Source organism: Mus caroli, unplaced genomic scaffold (assembly GCF_978045245.1).
Source record: "Mus caroli unplaced genomic scaffold, Mus_caroli_1 scaffold_8, whole genome shotgun sequence".
Lineage (NCBI taxonomy): Eukaryota > Metazoa > Chordata > Mammalia > Rodentia > Muridae > Mus > Mus caroli.
Window position 1 is genome coordinate 17,993,836 of NW_028227263.1, and position 24,905 is coordinate 18,018,740.

At 51.9% G+C, this 24,905-nt stretch overlaps 1 protein-coding gene across 9 annotated transcripts; it reads right to left on the reverse strand.

Annotated features, from left to right (window-relative positions):
- Position 1: 1 nt before the first annotated feature.
- On the reverse strand, positions 2–22,553 carry Fbxl19 (F-box and leucine rich repeat protein 19). Of its 9 annotated transcripts, none has more exons than XM_085841280.1 (12): positions 22,177–22,553; positions 20,864–21,064; positions 20,632–20,658; positions 19,462–19,605; positions 19,248–19,334; positions 18,949–19,167; positions 18,287–18,448; positions 16,794–17,305; positions 7,951–8,114; positions 7,191–7,352; positions 1,626–1,844; positions 2–1,537 (listed from the first exon to the last, which is right to left on the reverse strand). In XM_085841280.1, exons 2-12 carry the CDS (start codon positions 21,038–21,040, stop codon positions 1,359–1,361), a joined length of 2,052 nt encoding a protein of 683 aa, XP_085697406.1. In that variant the 5' UTR covers positions 21,041–21,064; positions 22,177–22,553; the 3' UTR covers positions 2–1,358. The 9 variants fall into 9 exon arrangements, with proteins under 9 accessions (XP_085697406.1, XP_085697405.1, XP_085697410.1 ...); XM_085841279.1 differs by having other exon boundaries at positions 18,416–18,448; positions 22,177–22,342; XM_085841284.1 differs by lacking the exon at positions 20,632–20,658 and having other exon boundaries at positions 18,416–18,448.
- Between the last annotated feature and the right edge of the window lie 2,352 nt (positions 22,554–24,905).

Below are 24,905 nucleotides of genomic sequence, written 5' to 3' on the forward strand. Positions count from 1 at the left end.
ACCCGCGCACCTTCCTGTTACCTGAGGTATGTGGATAGATTCCCCTCCCCCCACCCCCATGTAGTACAATCCAGTTCCCCCTGGCCTAAGTTGAGTGGGACCTAGACCTGACTCCTCCCTCAGGCTCTTGAGACCCCACCCCGACACTGGAAGAAGGAAAGGGGTGGGGAGAGGGGAGGTGCCAAGAGTCTGTTACTAAGTTCCCACAGCAACTAAGAGGGACCGTTTCCAGTCTTAGCACTGATTTCCGGAGGTGTCCATTGGCTGCTATTTCCATGGCAACCAGGAGTGGCAGTTCCCTGGGCAAATGGGATACAAGTTTCCATGACGATGAAAGAATGGGACGAGCCAAACTGGAGGAGTCCCATCTTGCCCATCTTTAAGCTGACATTTCCCCACCCCAACTCAAGTCGGAAGGGTGGAGCTGTTCAAGACAGTAAAGCAAGAGAGCTAGGGGTGGGACAGTCCAAACTGGGTACCCACTAGCCCAGTCTCGGTCAAGCTGGTCCCCTCACATCACACTCCCCCAAGTCCGAGATTCCCCCGGTTCAAGTAACACTTCAGTACAGATGAATGTTCAAGTATTGTGTAGAGAGCCAGGCAGGGGTCTGGGCTACCCCTCACCACTCCCCTGGGCCACCGAGCTTAACAGCAGGTAGACCCGCGGCCCCTACTCCTTGCAATAGCTGCCATTTTCAGTGACGTTCAAGGAGTCAAGGTCGGGGAAAACTGAAATCTGGGTAGAGGGAAGGGGAGAGAGGTAACCCTACACAGAGGGTACTATCCCCACATCTGCTCCTCTCCCAGCCCCCAGTCCTGGCATTACCTGGCTTGTAGCGCCCCCTGTCTTGACACCCGGATCCCCAATTGCTCCTCTGGTTTCCCTTTTTGGCCCCCCATCCCACCCAACTGGTCTTTGTTCCCTGAACCCTTGTTGGTCTGATTTCTGCCCTCCCCACACCCATCCATCGCCTCCCCCAGCCCCCAGTATCTTGTGTACAAGATACCACGTCACCTCATTTTCCCTAGTCCAGACTTGCACCTTCACCGCCCCTCCCTCCCACCATCCCTTTGGCTCAGCACCTCCCCAGTACCTCTTGACTCACTCCCCAGAGGGGATGGACAATGAAGCAGGTGAAAGGAGAGATGGGAAGCAAAGACCCCCCGAGATAATCAGTGCAGGTGGGAGAGAGGGAAGGCTGGCTCAAGTCCCTGGGCAGGAATCCCAAGTCATTAAACTGAGGAGTGCCAAGTCATCAAGAAAATAACCTGGCCTCCCAACAGGGGGTGAAATGAAGGCAAGAGGTCCAGGTTCTCTGGCTGAGTCCTGGGGAAGGGAAGGAGGCGTCGGCACCCAACTAGCTGTCCTTGAGAAGCAGTTTCTCTTCTGGGCAGCGAAAGGGGCCGGGGGGCCCAGCAGCCGCCAACCGGGCACAAGCTTCAGGTGAGAGCTGGCGGCAGGAGCGTAGGTCCAGGCGGCGAAGACGTGGGCATCGACGGAACAGTGGAAGGCAGTGGTCCGTGAGGCGGTGGCACCCTGCGGATGGGGCAGCGGCAGTTGAGATTAGACAGCTAAGGAGGTAGCACAAGGTAGACAGGGACGTCACAAGGGGGATCGCACTTACCAGCGAGATTGAGGTGCACCAGTGTTTCTCGAAGAGGGGAAGTAGGAGCCGTGAGGAGGTGGACACTGGGGTCCCCAACGTGGGCGCAGTGACTCAGGTCCAGGGCACTGAGCTGGGGAGCGTGGCGCAAAAGGAGCCTCAGGGAGGCATCGGTGAGCTCCAGGCCAGCTAGGCGAAGTTCTGCCACCCCCTGCAGTCGGCCTCGACTCTCAGTTTGCCCTAGGCAGATAAAGTAGTATTAGCGGCCCCTCCCAGCCTGCCCTCGTGGTCTTCATTATCTGTCCTACACCTGCTCCCAACATGGGAGTCTCCTCAGCTGCTGCCGCTCCACATGACTGGCTCTTCATAGCAACACGTGGCATCTCAGCTGACCTGCTCCTATCCCCTCAGGGAAGTCTCCCAGGAGAGCTCTCGAGTCTCACCATTCCTGAGTCCTAAGCCCCCACCTCAGGGGTCTGATACACTGTATACATTTTTGCTTTTTGATCCTTTCCTCCCTCCAATAGAAACGTCAGTTCCAAGCAAGCAGGAACTTTTGCTCAATGCTCTGTCCCTAGTAGGATGCTCGGTGTCTTTACCCATTATCCAATAAACAGCACCCTCCACCCTCGTGGCTACGGAGGTCAAAGTTCAGGCTCAACAACAGGCTAGCTTGAACTCCTTTTGTTCCTTCTGCACCAGAACCAGGTTTGACTGCAGACACCCTCCCCACACCCTTGCTATATAACTCTAGCTGAACTGAATTGCCTGTGTAGACCGACTTGGCCTCAAATTAGCAACAATTCTCCCACCTCTACCTCCTGAGTGCTAATGCCCGATCTTCTTTCTGGTCTCAAGAAAACCATTCTCAAACACAAATGAAATAGTGTCTCTCCTCTACTTGACATTTTCTGGTGGTATGTGCAGGCTAGGCTTTTTGTTTTGTTGTTTTGTCAACTTGACACAAGCTGGTGTGTCTTCATCTGCAAAGAAAATGTCAACTTAAGAATGTTGGTGAGATGGCTCAGTAGGTAAGAGCACTGATTGCTCTTCCAAAGGTCCTGAGTTCAAATCCCAGCAACCACATGGAGGCTCATAACCACCCATAATGAGCTCTGACACCCTCTTCTGGTGGGTCTGAAGACAGCTACAGTGTACTTGGGCTGGTGAGATGGCTCAGTGGGTAAGAGCACCCGACTGCTCTTCTGAAGGTCCAGAGTTCAAATCCCAGCAACCACATGGTGGCTCACAACCATCCACAACGAGATCTGGCGCCCTCTTCTGGAGTGTCTGAAGACAACTACAGTGTACTTACATATAATAAATAAATAAATCTTTAAAAAAAAAACAAAAAACAAAAAAAAGAATGTTCTCCACTGTCGGGCAGTGGTGGCGCACGCCTTTAATCCCAGCACTCGGGAGGCAGAGGCAGGTGAATTTCTGAGTTCGAGGCCAGCCTGGTCTACAGAGTGAGTTCCAGGACAACCAGGGCTACACAGAGAAACCCTGTCTCGAAAAACAAAAAAAAAAGTTCTCCACCAGATTAACCTGCAGGCTAGTCTGTGAGGGCATTTTTTTTTTCTATGTTCATTTAATGTTCAATCATGTTCAATTCATGACATGAGATGGCCCAGCTCACTCTGGGCAGTGCCACCCTGGGCAGGTAGACCTGAGTAGTATAAACATGCAGGCAGAGCAAGCCACTGAGTGCAAGCCGTGCAAGCCAGTAAGCTGTGGACCTCCATGGCCTCTGCTCCGCTCCTGTCCTGCCCGACGTCCTGCCCTGACTTCATACTGAACTCTAAGCTGCAAGATGAAGTTAATCCTTTGCTCCCCGAGGGCCTTTGGGGACTTCATCACAGCAATGGAAAACAAGGCCAGGCTAACTCCCTGACACAGCATTCATCTCTCTGAGTCCCACAGTTGTCTCAGCTTCACTGAGGCTACAGTCCACAAGTGGCTCTGTCCACAAAACCCTACTGGGATGACCTACACTCAAGAGACTGCTAGCCACTGCAGAGTGAGTCCAGAGGCGGCCTCCTCCCCTATCTCTGGGGGGAAAGAGTTCAGAGTCCTCCTACCCCCACACTACTGGCCTAAGTCCCTGAGGTGGACTGCTGGCCCCACCCCAGACATGCAGCAAGCCCAGAACTGCACAAGGTCCAAGATCTTAGATTTACTTTCCTTCCAAATTCTCTTGTGATAATACTGCTGAGCCTTTAACTCCACTTGAAGAAGCCAAGCCTTGAGGCTCAGTAGTAAACCACATATACCACTCTTCCAGAAGACATGAGTTCAATTCCCAGGACCCTTATCAGATGGCTCACACCCACTTGGATCCCCAGTATGCATTCTGACACCCATGGCCTATGTAAGCACCTGCACTCATGTGAACATATCCCCTACACAAACATATACATATAATTTAAAATTAAAAAAAAATTTAAGAAGGAAGCCACATCTCTATTTAATCACTTCTACTTACAGATGAGAACACCTGTCCCAGATCACATGATTACAAAATTGCAGAGCCAGGACCCCAGAGCACCTGATTACAAAGTAACAGAGCAAGCTAGGACCCCAGGCCAGGGCTGACTCACACTCTTATCTCATCTTATAAAAATACCATAGTCACTTGATCACCAGACATCACAGTCCAAGATACATTGCCAAAATTGTGCTGTGGCATGTGACATCTGCACAGTGCTAAAACTCGGTGTGTGTGTATTGGGGGTTTGGGGAAATGCTGAACATAGGACCTCACACATGTAGAGTGAACCCTCACCATTGAGCTGTGTCCTCATTTCCCTTCTTAGACAACTGTCTCCAAGTAGCCTAGGCTTGCCTTTAATTCCTGATTCTCCTGCCTCAAATTCCCCAGTCCCTAGGATCACAAAAATGCACTGCTAGGCTTCCATTAGAATTACTCTTTATTTGAAATTTGCTTTTAAGACAGAATTTTAATATTTAGCTTAGGCTAGCCTCAAATGTACTGGGACTACACAGTGGGCCACCATACCACTACATAAGCCTGGCTTATATAGTGACTAACAGAAAAAAATGTCTTCTTCTTATTTGGGGACTGGGGTGGAGGGAGAGAAGGTTTCTCTGTCATGAAACTCGCTCTGTAGCCTAGGCTGGCCTTGAACTCAAGAGAGCCACTTGCCTGTGACTTCTGAGTGCTGGGATTAAAGGCATGCATCACCACTGCCTGACTACATTTTTTTTTAAGGGTATGGGTGTTTTTCCTGTATATATGCCACATATGTACAGTGCCCAAGGAAGCAAAAAGGGATCCTCTGTGACTCGAATGACAGACTACTGTGAGCCACCATGTGGGTACTAGGATTCAAACCCAGATCCTCTGGAAGAGCAGTCACCGAGCCAGCTCTCCAGACACTAAAAGGACTTTTGTTTTTATTTTTTGAGACAGGGTTTCTCTGTATAGCCCTGGCTGTCCTGGAACTCACTCTGTAGACCAGGCTGGCCTCAAACTCAGAAATCTGCCTGCCTCTACCTCCTAAGTGCTGGGATTAAAGGCATGCGTCACCATTGCCCAGCTAAAAGTACATTTTTTTTTTAAAGATTTATTTATTTTATTATATGTAAGTACACTGTAGCTGTCTTCAGACACTCCAGAAGAGGGCGTCAGATCTCATTACAGATGGTTGTGAGCCACCATGTGGTTGCTGGGATTTGAACTCGGGACCTTCGGAAGAACAGTCAGTGCTCTTAACCACTGAGCCATCTCACCAGCCCCCAAAAGTACATTTTGATATAGAAATTTGGATACAGAGGTTTTCTTGAAAACCCATCCTTCCTTTACTCTGACAGTGAACAGCAACATCAGGGCTGCTGGCACTGCTCCCTAAGGTCTGGCACCTAAACATATGGCTTCTGTTAGCACTACCTCTGTACGCATTCAATGTGGCAAGCCCAGGTTTCTACCCCTCGACTCTGAGGAGCACATTTACAGACTGGCCACAGCTCAGTCGACCAGAAGAAAGGTCATTTAGAACTTGTGGGAAGAAGGGCAGGGGCCATTAGTATATGTCCTCCATTAGTATACGGTGAGACATCCAACCATGTTAAATAATCTCAGAGCTGAGACAGTTTTCAGGAATGGAAGGGAGTAAATGATCAGAAGAAGGAGGACAGCAAAGATGGAAGACTCTGGATTCACTGACACCCCAGCTGCCCTGCTCTGCTTAGAACCATACTCGGGGAGAGCCACCAGAACAGAAACAAAAACCTCTTACCACGGGCTCATGGCTTCAGAGAATTAAAAAGTAAGACTAAGGGGCTGGCGAGATGGCTCAGCGGGTAAGAGCACTGACTGCTCTTCCAAAGGTCCTGAGTTCAAATCCCAGCGACCACATGGTGGCTCACAACCATCCGTGATGAGATCTGACGCCCTCTTCTGGAATGTCTGAAGACAGCTACAGTGTACTTACATATGATAAATAAATAAATCTTAAAAAAAAAAAAAAAAAAGTAAGACTAAAAAATACCAAGTGTGGTGTCTTCCCCTCCAAAGAAATACTTCTGAAAAAGGACAGCTGTTAATTAGATGGAGGACGATAACAGCTTAAGAGGCAGAGAAAACGGGGAAATGAAAATGGCCCCAGGACTGGAGAGAATTTGGCAAGAAGGCTAAAAAATTGGAAATGCAAGGGTGGCACAAGGCCGGAGGCAATGCTGATTTATCCAAGGATGGCGGTGCAGACCTAAGCTCAATACTCGGGAGGCAGAGCATCACAGCTTCCAGGGCGGGCTAGGCTACAGAACAAAACCTGTCTCAAAATCAAACAGAAATGAAAACTAAGAAGTGGTCAGGTGTGGTAGCTCACACCAATCCTAGCACGTGGGAGAGAGGCAAATTCATCTCTCTGGAGTTTGAAGCCAGCCTGGTCTACAGAATAAGACCCTGTGTAAAACCAAACTAACTACAAAAACTGACCCTGTGAGCTCAGTGTTAGAGTGCCTGCCTAACATGCATAGGGGGCTGAGTTCCCTGGGCACAGAAAACAAAAAAAACGTGGCCCTTATTCATAGTACTAGGAGTGACAGTTAAAGCCCAGGGTGAAGCAACAGCTGTGCCCTCTGGATGGTTTTCCTGGCTCTGCTATGAAGACACAGCTGGGTCCAGAGAGAATGCTCTACGCACCATTGCCCATCACCAGGCCTTCTCCTCCCTCCTGAGGGAAACCCTACCCTTCTAAGACTTAGTTCAAGCTGGGCAGTGGTGGTACATGCCGTTAATCCCAGCACTTGGGAGGCAGAGGCAGGTGGATTTCTGAGTTCGAGGCCAGCCTGGTCTACAGAGTGAGTTCCAGGACAGTCAGGGCTACACAGAGAAACCCTGTCTCGAAAAACCAAAAAAAAAAAAAAAAAAAAAAAAAGACTTAGTTGAAAGCTGAAAGCACACAGTAGGAAAAGTGAATGAGACATAGCCAAGATGGGTTAAAGTCCTGTCCTCTTCCGTTCCTTTCTTAACTACTCTGACCCCTGGGCCCTCAGAAGAGGCTTCGAGGCCTACACCTCCACTTTCGCTAACCCATCCACAGATGATCATGGTGCTCAGACCTGGTTTGGTGTCTGGTGGAGGCAGCAGCAGCTCCCGAAGCTGGGAGTCTTTAACATCTTCAATCCAGCGGAGGTCCAAGAGCCGCAGCGCTGGCAGTGGGGCTGAGCCCAGGGCAGAGACAGAGAGCCAGGAGCACCCAGAAAGCACCAACTCCTGCAGGCCTAGAATCAAAGAAGCAGGCTGTAGACCTTCACCAGCAACCGCCTCTGTGCCCCTCTGTCCCGACTCATCACCATCCTACCTCTGTGTCTGTCTGTCCCGACTCATCACCATCCTACCTCTGTGTCTGTCTGTCCTGACTCACCACCATCCTACCTCTGTGTCTGTCTGTCCTGACTCATCACCATCCTACCTCTGTGTCTGTCTGTCCCGACTCATCACCATCCTACCTCTGTGTCTGTCTGTCCTGACTCATCACCATCCTACCTCTGTGTCTGTCTGTCCCGACTCACCACCACCCTACCTCTGTGTCTGTCTGTCCCGACTCATCACCATCCTACCTCTGTGCCCCTCTGTCCCGACTCATCACCATCCTACCTCTGTGTCTGTCTGTCCCGACTCATCACCATCCTACCTCTGTGTCTGTCTGTCCTGACTCACCACCATCCTACCTCTGTGTCTGTCTGTCCTGACTCATCACCGTCCTACCTCTGTGTCTGTCTGTCCCGACTCATCACCATCCTACCTCTGTGTCTGTCTGTCCCGACTCATCACCATCCTACCTCTGTGTCTGTCTGTCCTGACTCATCACCGTCCTACCTTGCAGTCGGTTCAGGAGCCACATGAGCTGCTTTTTGGAGACACCTGTCCAGCTGAGGTCCAGAGCACGGGGCTGGCGGCGAACCACCCCACTAAGCATGGGTGGGGTCAGTGACTTCCTCCGGCTTAGGTCCATCCTAGGCCACAGACGCTTGTCGTAGCACCTGCCAGCCACAGGGGGGAGACAGAGTCCTAAGCCCCAAGTCTCTAGGATCCCAGTCAGGATACCCCAGTTCTCTCCTGTCCCAAGGAATGCAAGAATCTTCTGGCCTCCAGCCCAAAGGACTGGATTTAGGACTCCACACCTCATTGCTAACTAGAAGTAAGACCCTAGGCAAGTCCATTCCTCTCTCTGAGTCAGAAAGACTTCAGTTACAGATAATGATTCAGGGGGCTTGCTCCACGGGGCTGCTATAAGATCAAATGAAGTAATTACAGTTCATGGGCCTTCTAACCTATAAAAGCAGCCCCCAAAATCTATCTCTGGGCTTCTTGATTCTTCTCCTTTACTAAGTTATTTCAGCTCACAGGCACTTTTCAGCTCTCCTCTGCCATGTGTGTGAGCCAAGGCTGGACTAAAGCCCTGATGCTTTCTGTCTGTTAAGTTACAGAGTGTCCCCCACTAGAATGTAAGCTCCACAGGGCAGATCTGGCCTTTCTCACTTCTGGATCTCCAGCATCTGACACACTAAAGGCAAGGGCACAGCACATGCTATCGAGCGCACACACTGACTGAAGGAATCAAGTCAGTGTGAAGTATATCACGACTCCTTCCCACTTTGCATTTATTCATTAACTGTTCATGGAAGGCCTGGGAGGTCCTAGGCACCAGAACAACAAACATAAACACATGAATCTGAAGAAAGGTAAACAGGCCCGAGTCCAGCACACCAAAAGATTCAACTAGCAGTTACTGGAAGGATTCCCAAATATTTTATCAAGTAACCCCCACCCCCCAAACCAAGGAAGCTGTTAACATCTTGTGATATACTGAAGTTCCTTGAAACTCCAAGGTTTGTCTACTTCAGTAAATTTTAAAGTCAAGTCCGGAAATTCCCAGTGAACTAATGGGCAGTCAGAGCAGCAGGACCAGGTTGAGAGGGGAAATCTTGGGTTGAAAGGAGTTACTGAACTCCAATCTACTCCCGATCCACTTTTCTGCATAAGGAGGGCTTCACTTTTTTGGTTTGTTTGTGATACAGGTTATCACACTGTAGCCCAGGCTGGCCTAGAATTCACTATTTAGTCTAAAGTACTTTAGAATTTGAAGTGAGCCAGACAGGCATGGTGGTGCACACCTTTAATCCCAGCTCTCAGGAGGCACAAACAGGTGGATCTCTGTGAGTCTAGGATTTGAGGGCAGTTTGGTCTGCATAATGAGTTCCAGGACAGACTGGGCAATGTAGAGAGACACTTCCTCAAAAACCAAAAACACCAGCACCAGCAAAGGACCTCGAAGTCCTACTTCCTACTTCAACCAGGATTGCGATCCTGTGCTGTCACATCTGGCTTGAATTTATCTCAAGTCGTCCTCTATCTGCACTTAAAACTAAGGCTGTGCTGGGAGCGGTGGCACGCGCCTGCAGTTCTAGCACTTGAGAGGTGGTGACAGGGGAATCAGGAACGCAAGGCTGGCCTCAACCACCAGACCCTGGTCTTAACCAAAACATAAACAAAAAGGTTCGCACAAATGGGAAGCTTAAACTAACTGTAAGGCCAGGGATGCCTGGGCAGTAAACGCTCGCTGTGCAAGCCTGCTGGCCAGCCTGCCTGAATTCCATCCCCAGAAGCCACAGAAAAGTGGAAAGAGAACGGACTCTGCAGCTATCTGCTTAATGCCACACCTCCTCCAAGTAAAAAATTTAAAAGTCCAATCTATACTGCACAGTGGGACACTGTACCAAGAGCTGTAGAGAGGCTCAGCAGGTAAAGGTGCTGGCACCAAGCCTAATGACACCCCACCCCACCCTCTCCCACACTACATATACATAGCATATACATACACACACGCACACACACCACACATGCATGCATGCACACAAATGAATAAACACAATGGAAACTATTACAGTCTAGCCAGGAGTTGCTGTGGATGTAGGAAACTACAGCTGTTAAAAGCAAGTGATATGGATTAGAAAGGGACTAAAGATACAATAGTTCACAATAGACTTTTTTTCTTTTTCTTTTTCTGGGGAGGGTGGGGGGGGTGGAGGGGGCGTGTTGCTCAAGACAGGGTTTCTCTGTGTAGCCCTGGCTGTCCTGGAACTCACTCTGTAGACAAGGCTGGCCTCCAACTTAGAAATCCACCTGCCTCTGCCTCCCAATTGCGGCGATCAAAATGGCATGCACTACAGCCATTCAGCTAGACTTCCCTTTTCAAAACCAACAGATTAACTTTTGACTTATTGTCACTTAAGAAGGTTAGATAAGCTGGGCGTGGTGGCACTCGCTTTTAATCCCAGCACTCGGGAGGCAGAGGCAGGTGGATTTCTGAGTTCGAGAACAGCCTGGTCTACAAAGTGAGTTCCAGGTCAGCCAGGACTACACAGAGAAACCCTGTCTCGAAAAAACAAAAACAAAAAACAGAAAACAAACAAACAAAACAAAAAGAAGGTTAGATAACTGGTCACAAAGCACATGCTGGTAGCCCTAGCTTCTCAGGAGGCTGAGGCAGGAGCATCATTCAGCCAAGGAGTTCGAAGTCTCATTGGATAGTAGGGCCAGAGCCTGACTCAAAACAAACAAACTGGGCATGGTTATGCACACCTGCCATCCCAGCACAAGGGAGGACACGAGGAGGAACATCACGTGGCTGAGGTCTACAAGGGATACACACTAAGACCCTGCCCCAAGGGGGTAAGGGGGAAAAAAAACCAAAACCCTCCCCAATACTCCAAAGCTGGAATACATTTTATCGAAGGCTACAAATCGGGCTTCAATCTGAAGTCCTCTGCCACCGTCCTCTGATGCCCTCCTTTCATTCTTCCTTTCTTTCTGCCATTCCAATCTCCCCTCTTCATCCCCTCCACTCAACCAACAAACGCACATCTCTCTAATTCTAAGCAGAAGAAACACAGAAGCAGACCCCTCATGCAGCAGCCAGCTTCTCTCCCTTGGCACTCTGACCTCCTGCTATGTCCAAAGTCCTTCTCAGTGCAGCCTTCAGTCCTGGCTCAGGAGCTCCACTCCTTGAAGGCCTTCTGGTCTGTCCACAGTTGGAAAGAAAACCCTAATTTGAGGGTACTCACAGGTCCCCAACTTTGTTTCTGTATCATATTCCACAAAAGCCAGACTAGAATTCTTACCTGCCTGTCCAGGTATCCCCTGGCATCTAGTACCAATACACTCGGATACATTCTGCGCTCCTGGGAAGGCCACTTCTCTCAAGTCCATCAAGACTCAACTCCAGACCTTCATGTCCGGGAAGTCTCCCCGATTGTTTCTTGGCTGGAGCCAACTCAACCCATTGTAGTCAGCCCCAAAACATAGGGATTAAATCTCAGTGTGGTAGCCAACAACTGTTGAAGTCCTACTGACAAGAGGATCTGGCTTCTTCTGGGCTTGTCAAGGCAAAGACACCACTGGGAAACCAGGATGGTAAAGACATGGAACCTCACCTCAGAGAAGGGGAGGGAGCATCCTACTGAGACAGCGACTGAGATGCGCCTGTGAAGAAAGCAGTCTTAATCCAGGAGGGGAAGGTGGACAATGGCAGGGGTTTGCCCATCACCATGCAGCATGGCAACTCTGGGAAACTCACAAGGCAAGGATGAGGACAAGTCGCCTTACCACAACAGTGCTGGTGACTACAAGACTAATAGCATGTGTTTACCCAAGGTTTACCACACATCACCTTCCTTGCATTGAGCATTCGAGCGCACAGCATCCATGCGAGATGATAATCAGCGGCTTTGTACAACTTAAGGCCCACGGAGATTAAAAAACAAGTACTCAAGGGCCAGAAAGAGGGCTCAGCAGTTAAGAGCGCTCACTGCCCTTGCGGAAGATCCTGGTTTGGTTCTCAGAGCCAACATGGCAGCTCACAACTGCCTGGAGCTCCAGTCCAGGGGGATCCAACACGCTCATGCATGCCTGTGGTGCACATAAACTCACGCAAGCACACATACATACACAAATTAATTAAAAGCAAAAACAACACCTTGTTCAAAGACCCATTAGTATTTCATGGATGGAACCTGAATCCTGACTGGGAAAGGGCAGGAAGGAGGCTACCCCGGAGGCCAGGGAAGCTGTAGGAAGGCTGAAGAGGGCTGCAAAGCCAGGCCACACGTACAATCACAGAGTCAGAACCAGCGCTGACGAGTGTAGGCTGTGGAGATCTAAACCCCGGCTCTTCCACCTCCACACCTTGGAGACCTCTCCAGGCCTCCATTTCCCAAGCCATAAAATGGGGTTAAGAGTTGACTTCAAAGGCCTGAAGCACCAACAAAGAACAGCACAGGAAGGGGCTCACTGGAGTCCAGCATAAGTCCTATGTCCAATGGGACTGGGAACTGGCTGACATAGAGCCACAGATGTCATTCCAGGCCGGGGAAGGGGGGAAGGACAGTGAAACATGTGGCACTCACAGGACAGAACACACAAGAATTCTTGACTAGGCAGGCCTAAACATCCTACTCCTGACTGCAGCCAAGCCCACAACCTCCTCCTGTAAAACCTCCGTTGCAGTTCCAAACCCCATCTTGCAGAAGCCCCCTGGGGACAGAGCTGGGCCAGCCCTAACTAAGTGCTCTCGGCAGATTCGGCTTCACCGTGGGCGGAAGATCACAGCTAGTTCTCCCTTGGAAGAGCTCTCTGGGATTCCGGACACTGCCACAGTCCTCCATTCTCCCACCAGCCAGCCTTGACCATGTGCCAGTCCCTTCCTTACTTCCTTCTCTGCCCACGTCCTTGAAAACGGTAGTGTCTACTGGCACATCAACACCTCCTCCACAACCCCCCTGCCCGCCCTTTGCCTCCCAGTTCTAAATAATCAAAGCCACCAGACAGGAAAGCCTGCCACTGCCTGCTCTCCCACTTACAACCCTCTCTGGCTACACCCTCTTCTACCTCTTTCCACACCCCTTGCTTCATGTGCTCATTCACTCAATACTGTCTCCGTGGCCAGTGAATACCAGGCGCCTCCTCAGAAACCAGTGACCCAGCGGGACTCAATGGATCAAATCTTTGCTGCTGATGCCTTTGTCACCCTCTCTCTCTAAGCACATCCAGATTTTAGATGTGTGTGGCTGGAGATGGAGCCCATCTTCTGGATATTAGGCAAACACTCCTCCCAGGCCTTGACAGTGGACACAGTGGACACCTTTGGTTCCTGATCTTCTGTACCTCCCCCATTGACACCCACTGCTGCTTGTCACTCCTTCCTTCCTCAGCCTTTCTTTCTGGAGAACCCCTTTTTTGATCCCCCAATTCTTGGGTTACCCTTGCTCTAGCTCACACTTGTGGTCTCTGCTCTACCACAGCAGTTCTAAACCTACGGGTCCAAGCCCTTCTGGGGTCGCCTAAGACCACCAGAAAACACAGGTATCTATTTACATTAGGATCTATAACAGTAGCAAGTTTTTTGGTTTTGGTTTTGGTTCTTTTGAGACAGGGTTTCTCTGTGTAGTCCCGCCGTCCTGGAACTCCCTCAGTGGAGCAGGGTGGACAGATCTGCCTGCTTCTGCCTCCCAAGTGCTGGGATTAAAAGTATGCAAAAATAATTTTACTGCTTGGGTGTCACTACAACACAAGGAACTGTATTAAAGAGTTAGCATTAGGAAGGCTGAGACTCACGGCTCTAACAAATCTCCCTACAGGATGAAAACTTACAAATGAGCACCAGCGCTTGTGTTCTCAGTAGTGGACTCTGACTGGCTCGCAAGCTTTTCTCAGACCTAAGCTCTCTGCTGAAACTGTCTGTTCCTCCTGTGATTCCCAGGCTTGAAGGCTATGGCTCTCTCCCACCCAGGCTCCTGGGTCACAAGTTTAGTTACACTCGTAATCAGCCTTCACAGCCAAAGAATCAGCAAGTCTAAGCTGTTCTGCAGTCCAAAGGCTTGAACCTAGGACCAGGAGAAGCCAGTGCTCCACTGCTAAGTTCCATCTCCAAATCCCTGTCTGGGGCAAGGGCAGCAGTCCATGCACGCTGTTAACTGATGAGCCATCTCTCCAACCATGCCCCATTCATTCCCCTTGTCTTTTCTGAAGCAGGGGCTTTTACCTGGAACTAGGGCTTGTTGATCAGGTTAGGCGGGCTGGCTAGCAAGCTCCAGGAATTCTACTGCCTCTTACGTGGGTTCCAGGCATGAAACTTGGGTCTTTACAACAAATACTTTGAACTCTGCCTAAGCCCCCACCCTCCCCTTTTTTATCTTTTTCAAATGCAGTCCTGCATCTGCCTCCCAGGTGCCCACCACTGCTCAGCTCCTAGTCCTTTGCCCAGAGCCGTACGCGGCCTGGAAGTTACAATCTTTCGGCCTCAGTCTTCCAGGCAGTGGAATTCCAGACCGGCACCCCAAGTCCAGGTACCATCTCTCTTTTCCTTAAGGTCTGGAGCCAGGAGCAATACTGAGGCAAGGCGTTCTGAGTTCACAGCAAGACCTTGTCTCCTCATCTCCTCTCCAGTCACAATCTGAACCCCTCCCTGCTCTTCCTGCTTCAGAGACCAGATCTGGCAGAGCTTCCTGTCATGTCTCCCACTGCGGTCCCCTTATCCCCTTAGCTGGTTCTTCTCACCTGAAGGCTCCATTTAGCGAGAGCTGGTACCCTCAGGCACTTTTCGAGTGCTAGGCAGGAACAGCCTCATTAAATCCCACAAGGTAAAGAGGACTGGGGCTTCTGTGTCTGAGGTTCTGCATCTAAGGATTCAACCGCCCAAGGATGAATTCAAAACAAAATCTGCTTATGGACTGTAGGAGACTTGTTTTGTTATTCCCTAAACAATACAGTTTAGTAGATATTTACGTATCATTTGCATTGTATCAGACACCATAAATCATCTAGAGATTGAGTAGATTATACACAAACACTGAGTTTGATTGTTGGTACCCTGGAATGAAGAGGCATCTTAGAGCCAATCCTTCTTAGGACCTTAGGTCCAATTACATTAATATATATCCCAGACTTATAAGTGAGAATAGAGACCTTAAGAGCTATGAGTCACCACTGACAAAAACCACAGGCCAGGCGCAGGGCCCAAGCTGGAACCACTATGCATTCACTGGCCTCTCCACTCTGTCCACTTCTAGTGCCAGCTCTCTTCTGGACCCCATGTGTCAAGCACAGAGCTAGCCTGAAAGGCACGGACAAACATCTTCCAGACTCTATCAGAGGGCATGGTAACCCTCGGCGACTTCTGGGACTGCATCCATGCTGCAGTCTGTCTGTGAACTCTTCCAAAGCACAGGTAAGACAAAAATGTTGGTCTCTCAATGGGTGTTTATGCGCATGTGAATAGTAATAATCACAGTTACGGCCCTGAGATGCTCCCATGTCCCAAGGACCTACTCAGTTCTGTTGTACTAGCTCACACAGCTGCTGTGAGAGCCATTTTGGTTTTCCATGAAGAAGACTCCGAGGCGAGGCCTGCTGGGGCAGACCTGTAACTCTAACTGCTCTGCAGCAAAAGCTGCCTAAGCAACTTGGAGACCCCACCTCAAAAAGAAAAAAAGGAGAGATGGCTTACGGTATAATTCAGTGGTATAAGACTGCCTATGCACCAGGCCATGGGTTCAAATCTTACTACAGGGAAGGGAGAGAAGGAAGGAAGTAGGATTTAAAAAAAAAAAAAGAAAAAGAAAGAAAGGCATGAGGAAGTTAAAAAACTACCCCAAGGGCATAGACTCACTGGAGCAAACAGTCTATCAGAGGCGTTTGCCTCTGGCTCCTTGCATACCAGCCTCCCTGACTCCACAGAAACCAAAGGCCAAACACTAAACTCTCCAGAGCTTGTCCCAAGGAAAAGGGTGGGGTCTTAATTTAGTCCCTAACTTGACTAGCAAGCTTCCAGCGTGCCTCATCCCCCTCCTGTTAGGCTCAGATGTGAACAAAGATAACTCCACCTTTGGGGGGTGGGGGAAGAATGTATCTTAGGTAGACTGGTCTCCAATTCAGGCTCCTCCTGCCTCAGCCTCCGGAGAGCTGGAGACAGCAACATTGTTGAAGCCGTGAAGGACATCTGAGCCCTGGGAAAGCCTTGAATTTACTCAGTGAAACATTTCTGGAACATCTATCCATACTGCCTTTGTACTATGCTGGGGATATGAAGATAAAAATCGATACAAAGTATGCGTCCCCAAGCCCAGGCCTGTGTGTGCTCCTTTAGGGGAACAGCATGTTGTGGGGGCCTGGGAGGAGACTCTTGCTGGGAGAGGATCAGAGGGAAGGCAGGCTTTAGAGGATGCCTAGCGTTTCTAAGCAAAGTTAGGAAGTAACTGGGGACTGAGGGTCAGGAGGGAAGGGGTGGCTGGTTCAGGAGGCCGTGCCACCCATGGCTGCTTCAGAGGCCAGAGGCTACCTGTAAAGGTTTTCTCAAATGAAAACTGGGGAGGGGGGGGATATCAAACAATTCCAGAAGACAGACCTCAAAACTTAGCACATAATAACTCTTTAACATATATAAAAACACTAAAGGGAAATAGTCTGGAGCCCCAGGGTCCACATTCAAACTCCTGATTCTACTATCTCTTTTCTACAGAGCCACTGGGAAGGTTGTGAGCTCATGAAAGGATGGCATTACAATATAGACACAAGAAAGGCAGCCAGGCTTCACAGAGAATCAGAGACCTGTAATATACCACTTGGCAAGCAAGAATGGCGCTTGGGCCTATCTGGCTACTCACCAGCGGCTCCAAGTCCGGCAAACTCTCATGCAGACACATAGCTCACGGGGTCCAAGGTGCTGGAAAACACGAAGCCAGGCAGCCCGAGGCAGAGGGTGGTCGGATCCAGCAGCCAAAGGCAGAGTATCAGGCTCAGGGCTTCGAGGTGGGGGCCGCACGACATGCCGCTCCAACTGTGGAGGCCGTGGTGGTGGGGCAGGGCCCAGGGGCCAGCTGAGCAGTGGCCCCCCAGTGCCAGGGCGTATAGCCCGCCGTCCCCCACGGTTCTCCTTCTCGCCGGAGCTGCCCCGTGCTGGCCGCCGCCCGTTCCGGGCCTCTCCAGGAGCTTCATCCTCACTGAGTGATGTGCCAGATGAGTCTGAATCCGAGTCCGAGTCCGAGGAGGAAGAAGAGGTATCGGGCACCCGCTCCAGCAGCTGGCACATGCGCTTGAAACGCTCCAGTTTCTCCCTCTGCGGTGATGGGGATGGCACTGCCGGGCCCTCAGCAGAAGCTATAGGTGGCTTTGGTTTCTGCAAAGAGACAGGTGAGGCTGTACTAGGTCCTAGAGTGCTCTTTCCCAACCACTCGCCCACAGGAGTCAGCAGAGGATGAACAGCCAGGAGACACAGCCCAAGTTCCTGACTGTTCCCAAACCCCCGTCCATCACTGGACTTCAGCTGCCTTATCTACAATGTGAAGCCACTATTCAAAGTCCAGCTAGCCTGTGGGTCAGTCAATGGTTTGTGAGCCTCCCAGCACATGTGTAAAGTGCTGGCTTGCCTTTTCAATTCTGGGGCATAGAAAGGACTTGCTTGACCATCTACGACATAGAACAGCGAGACTAGACAAGCCACAGTGCAGGAAGCAATCACCCCCTGTCCTGCTGCAGCGCATCCTTGTTCTGACTCAAGGAACAACTCGGCTACTCCTTTTCGACAAGGAAACTGAGTGTGGCTCAAAGAGACTAGGTGACCTGTCCAAGGTTATAAACTGGTATTTGGTAAAGGACTTGGACAGGCAGGACTTTGTGTTCAGATTACCAGTGCAAAGTAGTATCAGAGTTCAAGTTTAGCCACGTGACCTTGGGCCAGTCTTTTTCTCTGGGCCCGTTATTTTCTATCTCACTGGGTTTATCTGTCTGTGAGATGGGAGAAGGGGGAAGGAAAGTGGTCTGTCTTCATCTCACAAACCAGAAAGCCATTTGCAAGCCCAGAGTAGATAACAAGTTGCCAAGGCTATATCAAGAATCAGTGATCTGGCAAGAAATTGAAATTTGGTTCTTTCCACTTAGGCTTAGAAAACTGAGGAAAATGGGCTACACACTAGCCTAGTGGCTGCTGGAAATCAGGTTCCTACGACCTGGACCAAGGCTATTCTCCCACCCAACTCCTCCCAGGGGTCCATGGGGACCATGTAGGGGTAGGGCAAAACAAAGTGATCAGGAAAGGACAGGTCTTAGTCTCCATGACAGGGGAGGGGGGAGGGTGGAGGGAAGGAGGTCCCCGGCACACCTCCCAGTTCTCGGGAGGGAGCCCAGGGTGGCAGGATGAGAATGCCTGGCTCGGATTCAGAACCCTGGGGGGCAGAAGGCCGGGGCTGCCTGGGTCCGCTCCTCGGAGGAGGCAGGCATCTCCACCCACCTTCTTCAAGTGCCTCTCTCGGCCTCCTTTCACCTACCAGGACAAGGAGATACAGGGAAGAAAGAGACACCATTAGAGACCCTGACAACCAAACTAGGGTTCCCCCGTCGTCTTCTTGGACTACAAATCCCAGAAGCCCCCATCCTAGGAAGACTGCTCAGCAACCTAACCTTGTAATCAGTGTCTTGCCTTACTGAGCATGCTCCTCAGCTCCCTTCTTCCCCCTCAGGCATTTTCTGAGCCCTTCCCTCCGCCTCTGTAGTAGTTTGAGCATGCTCTGTTGCTCCTCCCTAATCCTCCGGGTCTCTCAAAGATTCCTGACCTGTACCAGTTACCCCTTGCTTGTGTTCCTTCCTCCTCATAGTGAGCATGTTCCATCTACAACTCCCACTACAACTCACGAATCCCTCGAGGAGTCCACGCAGCCTCACTCCCCAGGTCAAGTGGGACCTGGCTCCAAAACCAACCCACCCCCCAGGCTACAGCTCCCAGAATCCCATGTTCTAAGCCAGCCGTTCCCTTCTGCTCCTCACCTTTTTCCTTGGGGTGGGGGGCTCATTCCCCCCCTCCCTCTCCTTCCGTTTGGGGGGCCCAGGCACATCATCAGGGGTGGGGCCAGCAGGTAAGGGTCCCTTTCTTCTGGGCAGGGGTGGTGGAGGTGGTGGTTCCTCCGTCAGCTTCCATCCACCCCCTAGGTTAGCGCCTTCCTCACCATTGTCAGCCCTGCGGCGCCCTGGACCCTCACCTGCATCCTGGAAAGTGTAAGCTGGGGATGAGGCCCCCAGCTAGTTCCGGATCTTCCACCCTGTCCCTATCTTAGCCCCTGCTTTACCTTGCTTGTCCGTCCTTCCTGGGTACATCGGGGGCACTCCCAGCAGTTGGGTATCTCGGAATTGATAACACCCTCAGCCTTTCCCATCTGTAGGCAAGAGACCAAATAATGGCTAGAAGGTGCCAGGATATGCCCTGGGACAGTGTGGCCTACTTCCTTGCTCCCCAATAGTCTACCCCAGCCAGGTTGCAGGGTTGGTTCCCAGGGTTATCACCTTCAGGCAGCCAGGGTGGACGATCTCATTGCAGATTGTACACTCCATGAGGCTCAAACTAAACTTCTCATCTTCTCCCTCCACTGTATCCTCCTTTCCAGCCTCCCCACACAAGAGGCATACAGCTGTGTGTGGGAGCACGGGCTGTTGGGAAAGAGGGGGCATCAGGGACCTCGAATCCAAGCTGGAGGGTAAAGACTCTTCCACATCAGTTATAGGATGAAGGAGGGTCAGAACCCACAGGCCAGATACTTAATTTGCCAGGATGGCCTTCGGCGATGGCTTTAACCTCACCACTCCTCTGTCTCTAAGATGGGGTGAGGGACTTTTCCTTTACAGGACCATGGTTAAGAACAAGACAACCCATGAGGGGCTGAGACACGGCTACTGTCATTATTATCATTAGCACAGGACTCGGGATGGAGTGGAAGAGACCACAGGTAAATGACAAGGCTCAGATAAGTTAAAGAAGTAACAAGCCTGGGGCTAATTCTAAGGTTGTTCAGGGGGCCGTCCAAGGGTGACTCTGGAAGCCCCCAGTGAGCCCAGTGGGAAAGGTCGGTGGAACATAGAAGGTCCCAGCTGCTTTAGGCCTAGGGTCAAGGCAGCAGTCTCCAGACAATGTGACTTCAGGGAAGACAATGGTAGGACTGAATCATATCAGGGATGCTGACAGCCAGGGATCTAGATCAAGGGAAAAGTATCAGAAGGTGAGGTAAGGCAAGGCGCTGGGGGACAAAGGAAGGGGAAGGGCTGAGGGGTGAAAGTGCAACCAGGAAGAGTGGCTGGAGGAGGAGGAGGAGGAGGAGAGGCGGGCTGCTGGGGAAAGGCCATCCTGGCGCCCCAGGCTGCTGAAAGGATGAGGGAGGCAGAAGAGAACCCACGTTTCCCAGATAACTCCGGAGCTGAGCCTTTCAATAGGACAGTCATGGCACACTACTATCTAATCTTTGCTACGAAGCAAAAGAAACATTTTACAGGGAAGGTACTTGAAGTTCAGAGTGACTTGCTCAAGGTCACAAGACGGGGGTCCTGGCCTCAATTTCAAGACACCTGAAGGTGTGTGAAAGACCTGAGAAAGGCAAAAGCTTTCTCCCATGGTAGAGCTGGGTCCCCTGAACACAGATACCTGGGCAGGGGCATACGGCAGGGGCCGAGCTCTCTACAGACCTGAGGCAGACTCTTCTGTGTAGCCCACTTTTCGACAAAGACAAAAATCAAACATTTAAGCAAGTCAGTGAAGAAATGCAGAAGTGAGTGTATGAACAGTACCCCTATGGGACCCCGGGGAAGCTGCCACTGGACACCCAGAGAATGCTCAGGCCCCATACTTCTACTGATGGTGCTCTGGGCAAATAGGCCTGAGGTTCCACGTACCCCGGGCATGGGGCTCAAGACTCACCGCGGTGCACTGCCGAAGCAGGCACGACTGCTTCATGCGCCCGGGCCCCCCGAACTTCTTCATGTCTCGGCAGAAATGGCAGTCCCCGCACTCAGTTCGCACACAGGCCCGGCAACGACGGCAGCGGGTTCGGCGTCGGCGCGCTCCGGCCCCCGGTCCCCGGCTGCTCGACGACATTGGGGGCGTCAGCAACGCCGAGGGCTGTAGGCAGATGGTTGGTAAGGTCAGAGAGGCCTGCAAAGCCTGGCCTGAGAGTCTCCTGGCCGCAAGCTCAATGCACCTCTGATGGGGGCAGAGCTTCTGCTTCTACCCTCAGAGAAGGTCAGCCTTTAGTGTGTGTCCTGAGCAGAGGGCCACTCCCTCAAGACCTCCCGCCTGCTGGAAGGAGGGACACTGAGGCCCCTCCTCTAACATCCCAAGCCAAGGTTCCTGGAAAAGGCTTCAGATCTGTAGCATTACCTCAGGGAGCTTCCAACTCATACCTGTTGTTACCCACACCCCCCATTCCCTCACTGATTTACCTCCAGATTCCAGGGGCAAGCACCACACTCTGCCCTCTCTCCCTTCTCTCTCGTGGGTACTTAGTCATCCAAACCTTTCAAACCTTGGTACTCTAGCCAGACCCACTCCATTTCTAATGACCCAATGTGTGCTCTCCACTGCCCCGGGCTGACACCCCTGAAATGCTTAGTGTCCCCTCTCAACCTACACACAAGTCCTTGGGGGCTCCAAGTTATCCAATAGGATCCCTCAGGCAATCTGGGTAATCTCCCAGATTCCCTAGGATTCTACAAGTTGCCCTAACAGCTCAACAAAATTCAAGGTGGGCTCGGCTTTAGGTCTTCCCGCCCCCATTCACATCTTACCAGCCTGCTTTTCATCCCTAATTGTCTGGAATCCCTGGGGCTCTCCTGCCCGTGGAAACCAGATCCTCTGAAATCCCACATGGACTCAGCAAGCCTGGGGGGGTCTCTTCCCAATCAGTCTTAGACCTGCTTCCCCCTGGCTTCTCCCTTTCCAAGGACTTCCAGACCATCCACAGGGTATGGGGCCCTCCAGCACTCCGGGGGAGGGGCCTAGAGGGCGGCGACTGGAGGCGGGGTGGAGGGGGAGGTCTGCAAGGGGCAGCAGGGTCGGGGAAGGAAGGCCACTTCCCTGGGGTTGGAGGTTATAGGAGAGAAGGTTGGAGAAGGAGTTTGGAGCAAAGGGAGGGTGAGGCTGGGGGCGGGGAAGGAAGGGAGAGGCCAGGCTGAGGATGAATGGGAGTGGGAGCTGCCCAGGTCTGGGGGTGAGGAGGAGCCGCATGAACCCACCTCACACGTGTCCCGGGAGCCATCTCTCCCTTCTCGGCAGCTCCCGGCGGGTCGGCGGCCATCGGCGGCGGGGGGGCCGGGCGGCGCGGGGCGCTGAACGCTCAGAACGCCGGGGTCCACGGCCCCCCGAGGGCGCTCGGCCCCTCCCTCCGGCGGAGGCCGGGACAGCAGCGAGTGGAGATGGGGAGCGCCGGGGGCGAGGCCCTCCCACGGGCTGCGGCGCGGCCCTTCCAGGGGGAGGTCCTGCTCTGGGGGGCTCAGTCCCTCAGCCCCCCCAGGCCAACGGGGGCTCCTCGGGCGCAGGGTGCTCAGCTTTTTGCCCGGGCCCCACTCAGTCCCGGGTATGAGTCTCAGCTCCCCACCCCCACCTTTCCCCAAAGCCCCCGACCCTTAACTGGCCCCTTCCCAGCTCCAACTGCCCAGGGGTCCAGGGAAAGACCAGGGGCCCCCCACCGTTTCCGGGGTTCAAACCCCGCCCACCGCCGGTTCCCGGGGAGGGGGGGGTCGCTGCAACCTGCCCCCCTCCCCTGGGTCCGCCCCTGTACTGCGGCCCCCTGACCTACAGAGACAGGGCGCGCAGAGGGGGGTGAAGGAAGCTGCTCCGGCCCCGCCCCCCCCAGCCTGCACGCGCCCCCGCCCTCCCCCCTTCAAACGCGCGACCCTCAAGATATAAAGATTTAAATAAAATTTGAATAAATCCACTCCTAAAATGGGAGGGTATAAGGAAAGGATGGGGCAGAGGCAGGAAAGGGGTGGGGGCAGTTGGGATGTCTTAGCACCCCTACTCCCCTAGCCTCGCGCAGCTTCGGCCCTGGGCCCTGGTCGCCGCTCTCATCCCTCCTCAGCTCCTTCCTCCTTCCTCCTCTCCTCCCTCTCCCCTCCCTTCTTCCCACCTCCTCCTCCTTTTTACTCCCTCCTTCTCCCGGAGGAACCCCGCCCCCTTCTCCCTCCTTCCTTCACCACCTTTACTTTCCAGGACGAGCGCGTGCAAAGCACGACGGGAGTTGTAGTTCTCCAAATTCTAGCACTATCGTGGGAAAAGTGGGACACAAGGGCCAGCCGGTACTACAAATATGAAGGCGAGAGGGATGCCACGCTGGAAGCCGAGCATGGCGGGAATTATAGTCCAGTTGACCCGAGACTCCCCGTAGCAGGACATAGAGAAGGAGCGGGAAGGATGACTACAAGCAAGATGGCCTTTTCCCCCGACCCGACCTCCTTTCCAGGCACTCACACGCCCTCTGGTCCACAACCCTCCGCGCGTGTGGTACCTGACGGGAGTCGCAGTCCAGCTGCTGCCTTCCCGCTGCCATTTCTACTCATCAGGAACAATGGAAAGGTGAAAAGAAACGAGGACTACAAGCAAGATGGCGATCGAGGGGCGTACACCTAATAAGTCGATCTTATGAAGTGGGATGGGAATAGTAGTTTTCTAGCCTTCCTATGTTCCTTTAAGAATGCCAGAACCGGGAGGATAAAGAGACTACCGTAAAGATGGCAGGATACCTAACCTTTCCTGGCCGCTTCATTCTACCACTTGGAGCTCCTCGCCCTCCTGAACTATCAAAATCCCGCACTCGATGATGCAAAGCCAGACGGGAATTGTAGTCTTCCTCGCTCCCCTCTTTATCTTCTGTCGAGACAATGGAAGTGAGCGGGGCGGGGACTACCACAAAGATGGAGGGTGAAGGAGCAGACGATGCTCTGGGATTTGTAGTCCAACCACTAATACTATTCTCGGCGGATGTGTAGGAGAGGACTACTGCAGAGATGGCAACCTAGTCACTTGCCCCTCGGTGCCGGTACCTGGTGGGTTATGTAGTCTCTGCTTTACTTGTACAGAGAAAGGACGCTACTGTTGAAATATGTATCACCGCGAACACGCCAAATTGCTAGCGGACGGAAACGGAAAGTCTCTTTGCTCTTGGCCTCCTTTTCTAAAGGGCTTGCAGGGAAATGTAGTCCCAAGTTTTCATTCTCCAGTGGCGGAGAATTGATGTCACCTGTGGGAATCAGTGCGGGTGAGAGAGAAACATCGGAGTGACCTGGGAATATAGAATGTCCGCCTTTTCGGATAGTGAAGATTTCATATTTTAAAAGAACGCAAACCATAACCAATATTGTCGCGACAAGGGAGGCGTGGTTCTCTCCGAAAAGTATACCCACGCTGTTGTCCCTTATAAAGACTGGGCATCTCGCACACGATGCTTCCTATCCTAAACCTTTGCAAATTAATACCTTACACGTGGTGCGAACCAAAGGAAGACGATCTTGGAATATACAAAATCTCCTTTCCACCGTAGGAAGTCATCAGACCTAAGTTTCTTACCCGAAAGGGGTTATAATTAATACTCACCTCCACGCTGAATTAGCGTTAAAAGTATTCAAGAAAGTAACCAGTTCTGGCACGGGGCGTGTGGCTGCAGTTATTTTTTCGAGATCCCTTTCAGCCCAGCCGTTTTGGAAGCCCAGGAATCCATCATGCCGGACAGTTAGCTTCTGCGAAAAGAAAATTGACGAGTAGGCTACCCCCATCTTAACCCGCACCCCTCCCTCTTCAGTCCTCATCTGAGTCTTCCAACCATCTCTACCCAGCACTCTTCCCAGGGGGCGCCCTCTCTCCTTTTAACAGAGGACGCACACACTGACCAAATTTCCTCAACCTGAATTGTAGCCTTTGCCATCTGTGAAGCCTCATGCCTTGTCTTTTGAGCCTTGGAGGCTTCCGG

Coding starts and splice junctions, on each gene's coding strand:
- Fbxl19 (XM_021166803.3), bottom strand. CDS start 21,810: ATGTGGGATTTCAGAGGATCTGGTTTCCACGGGCAGGAGAGCCCCAGG. Junction 19,168..19,247: donor AGGAAGGACGGACAAGCAAG/GTAAAGCAGGGG, acceptor TACACTTTCCAG/GATGCAGGTGAGGGTCCAGG. Junction 17,306..18,286: donor TCCCTCCCGAGAACTGGGAG/GTGTGCCGGGGA, acceptor GTCTCTTTGCAG/AAACCAAAGCCACCTATAGC.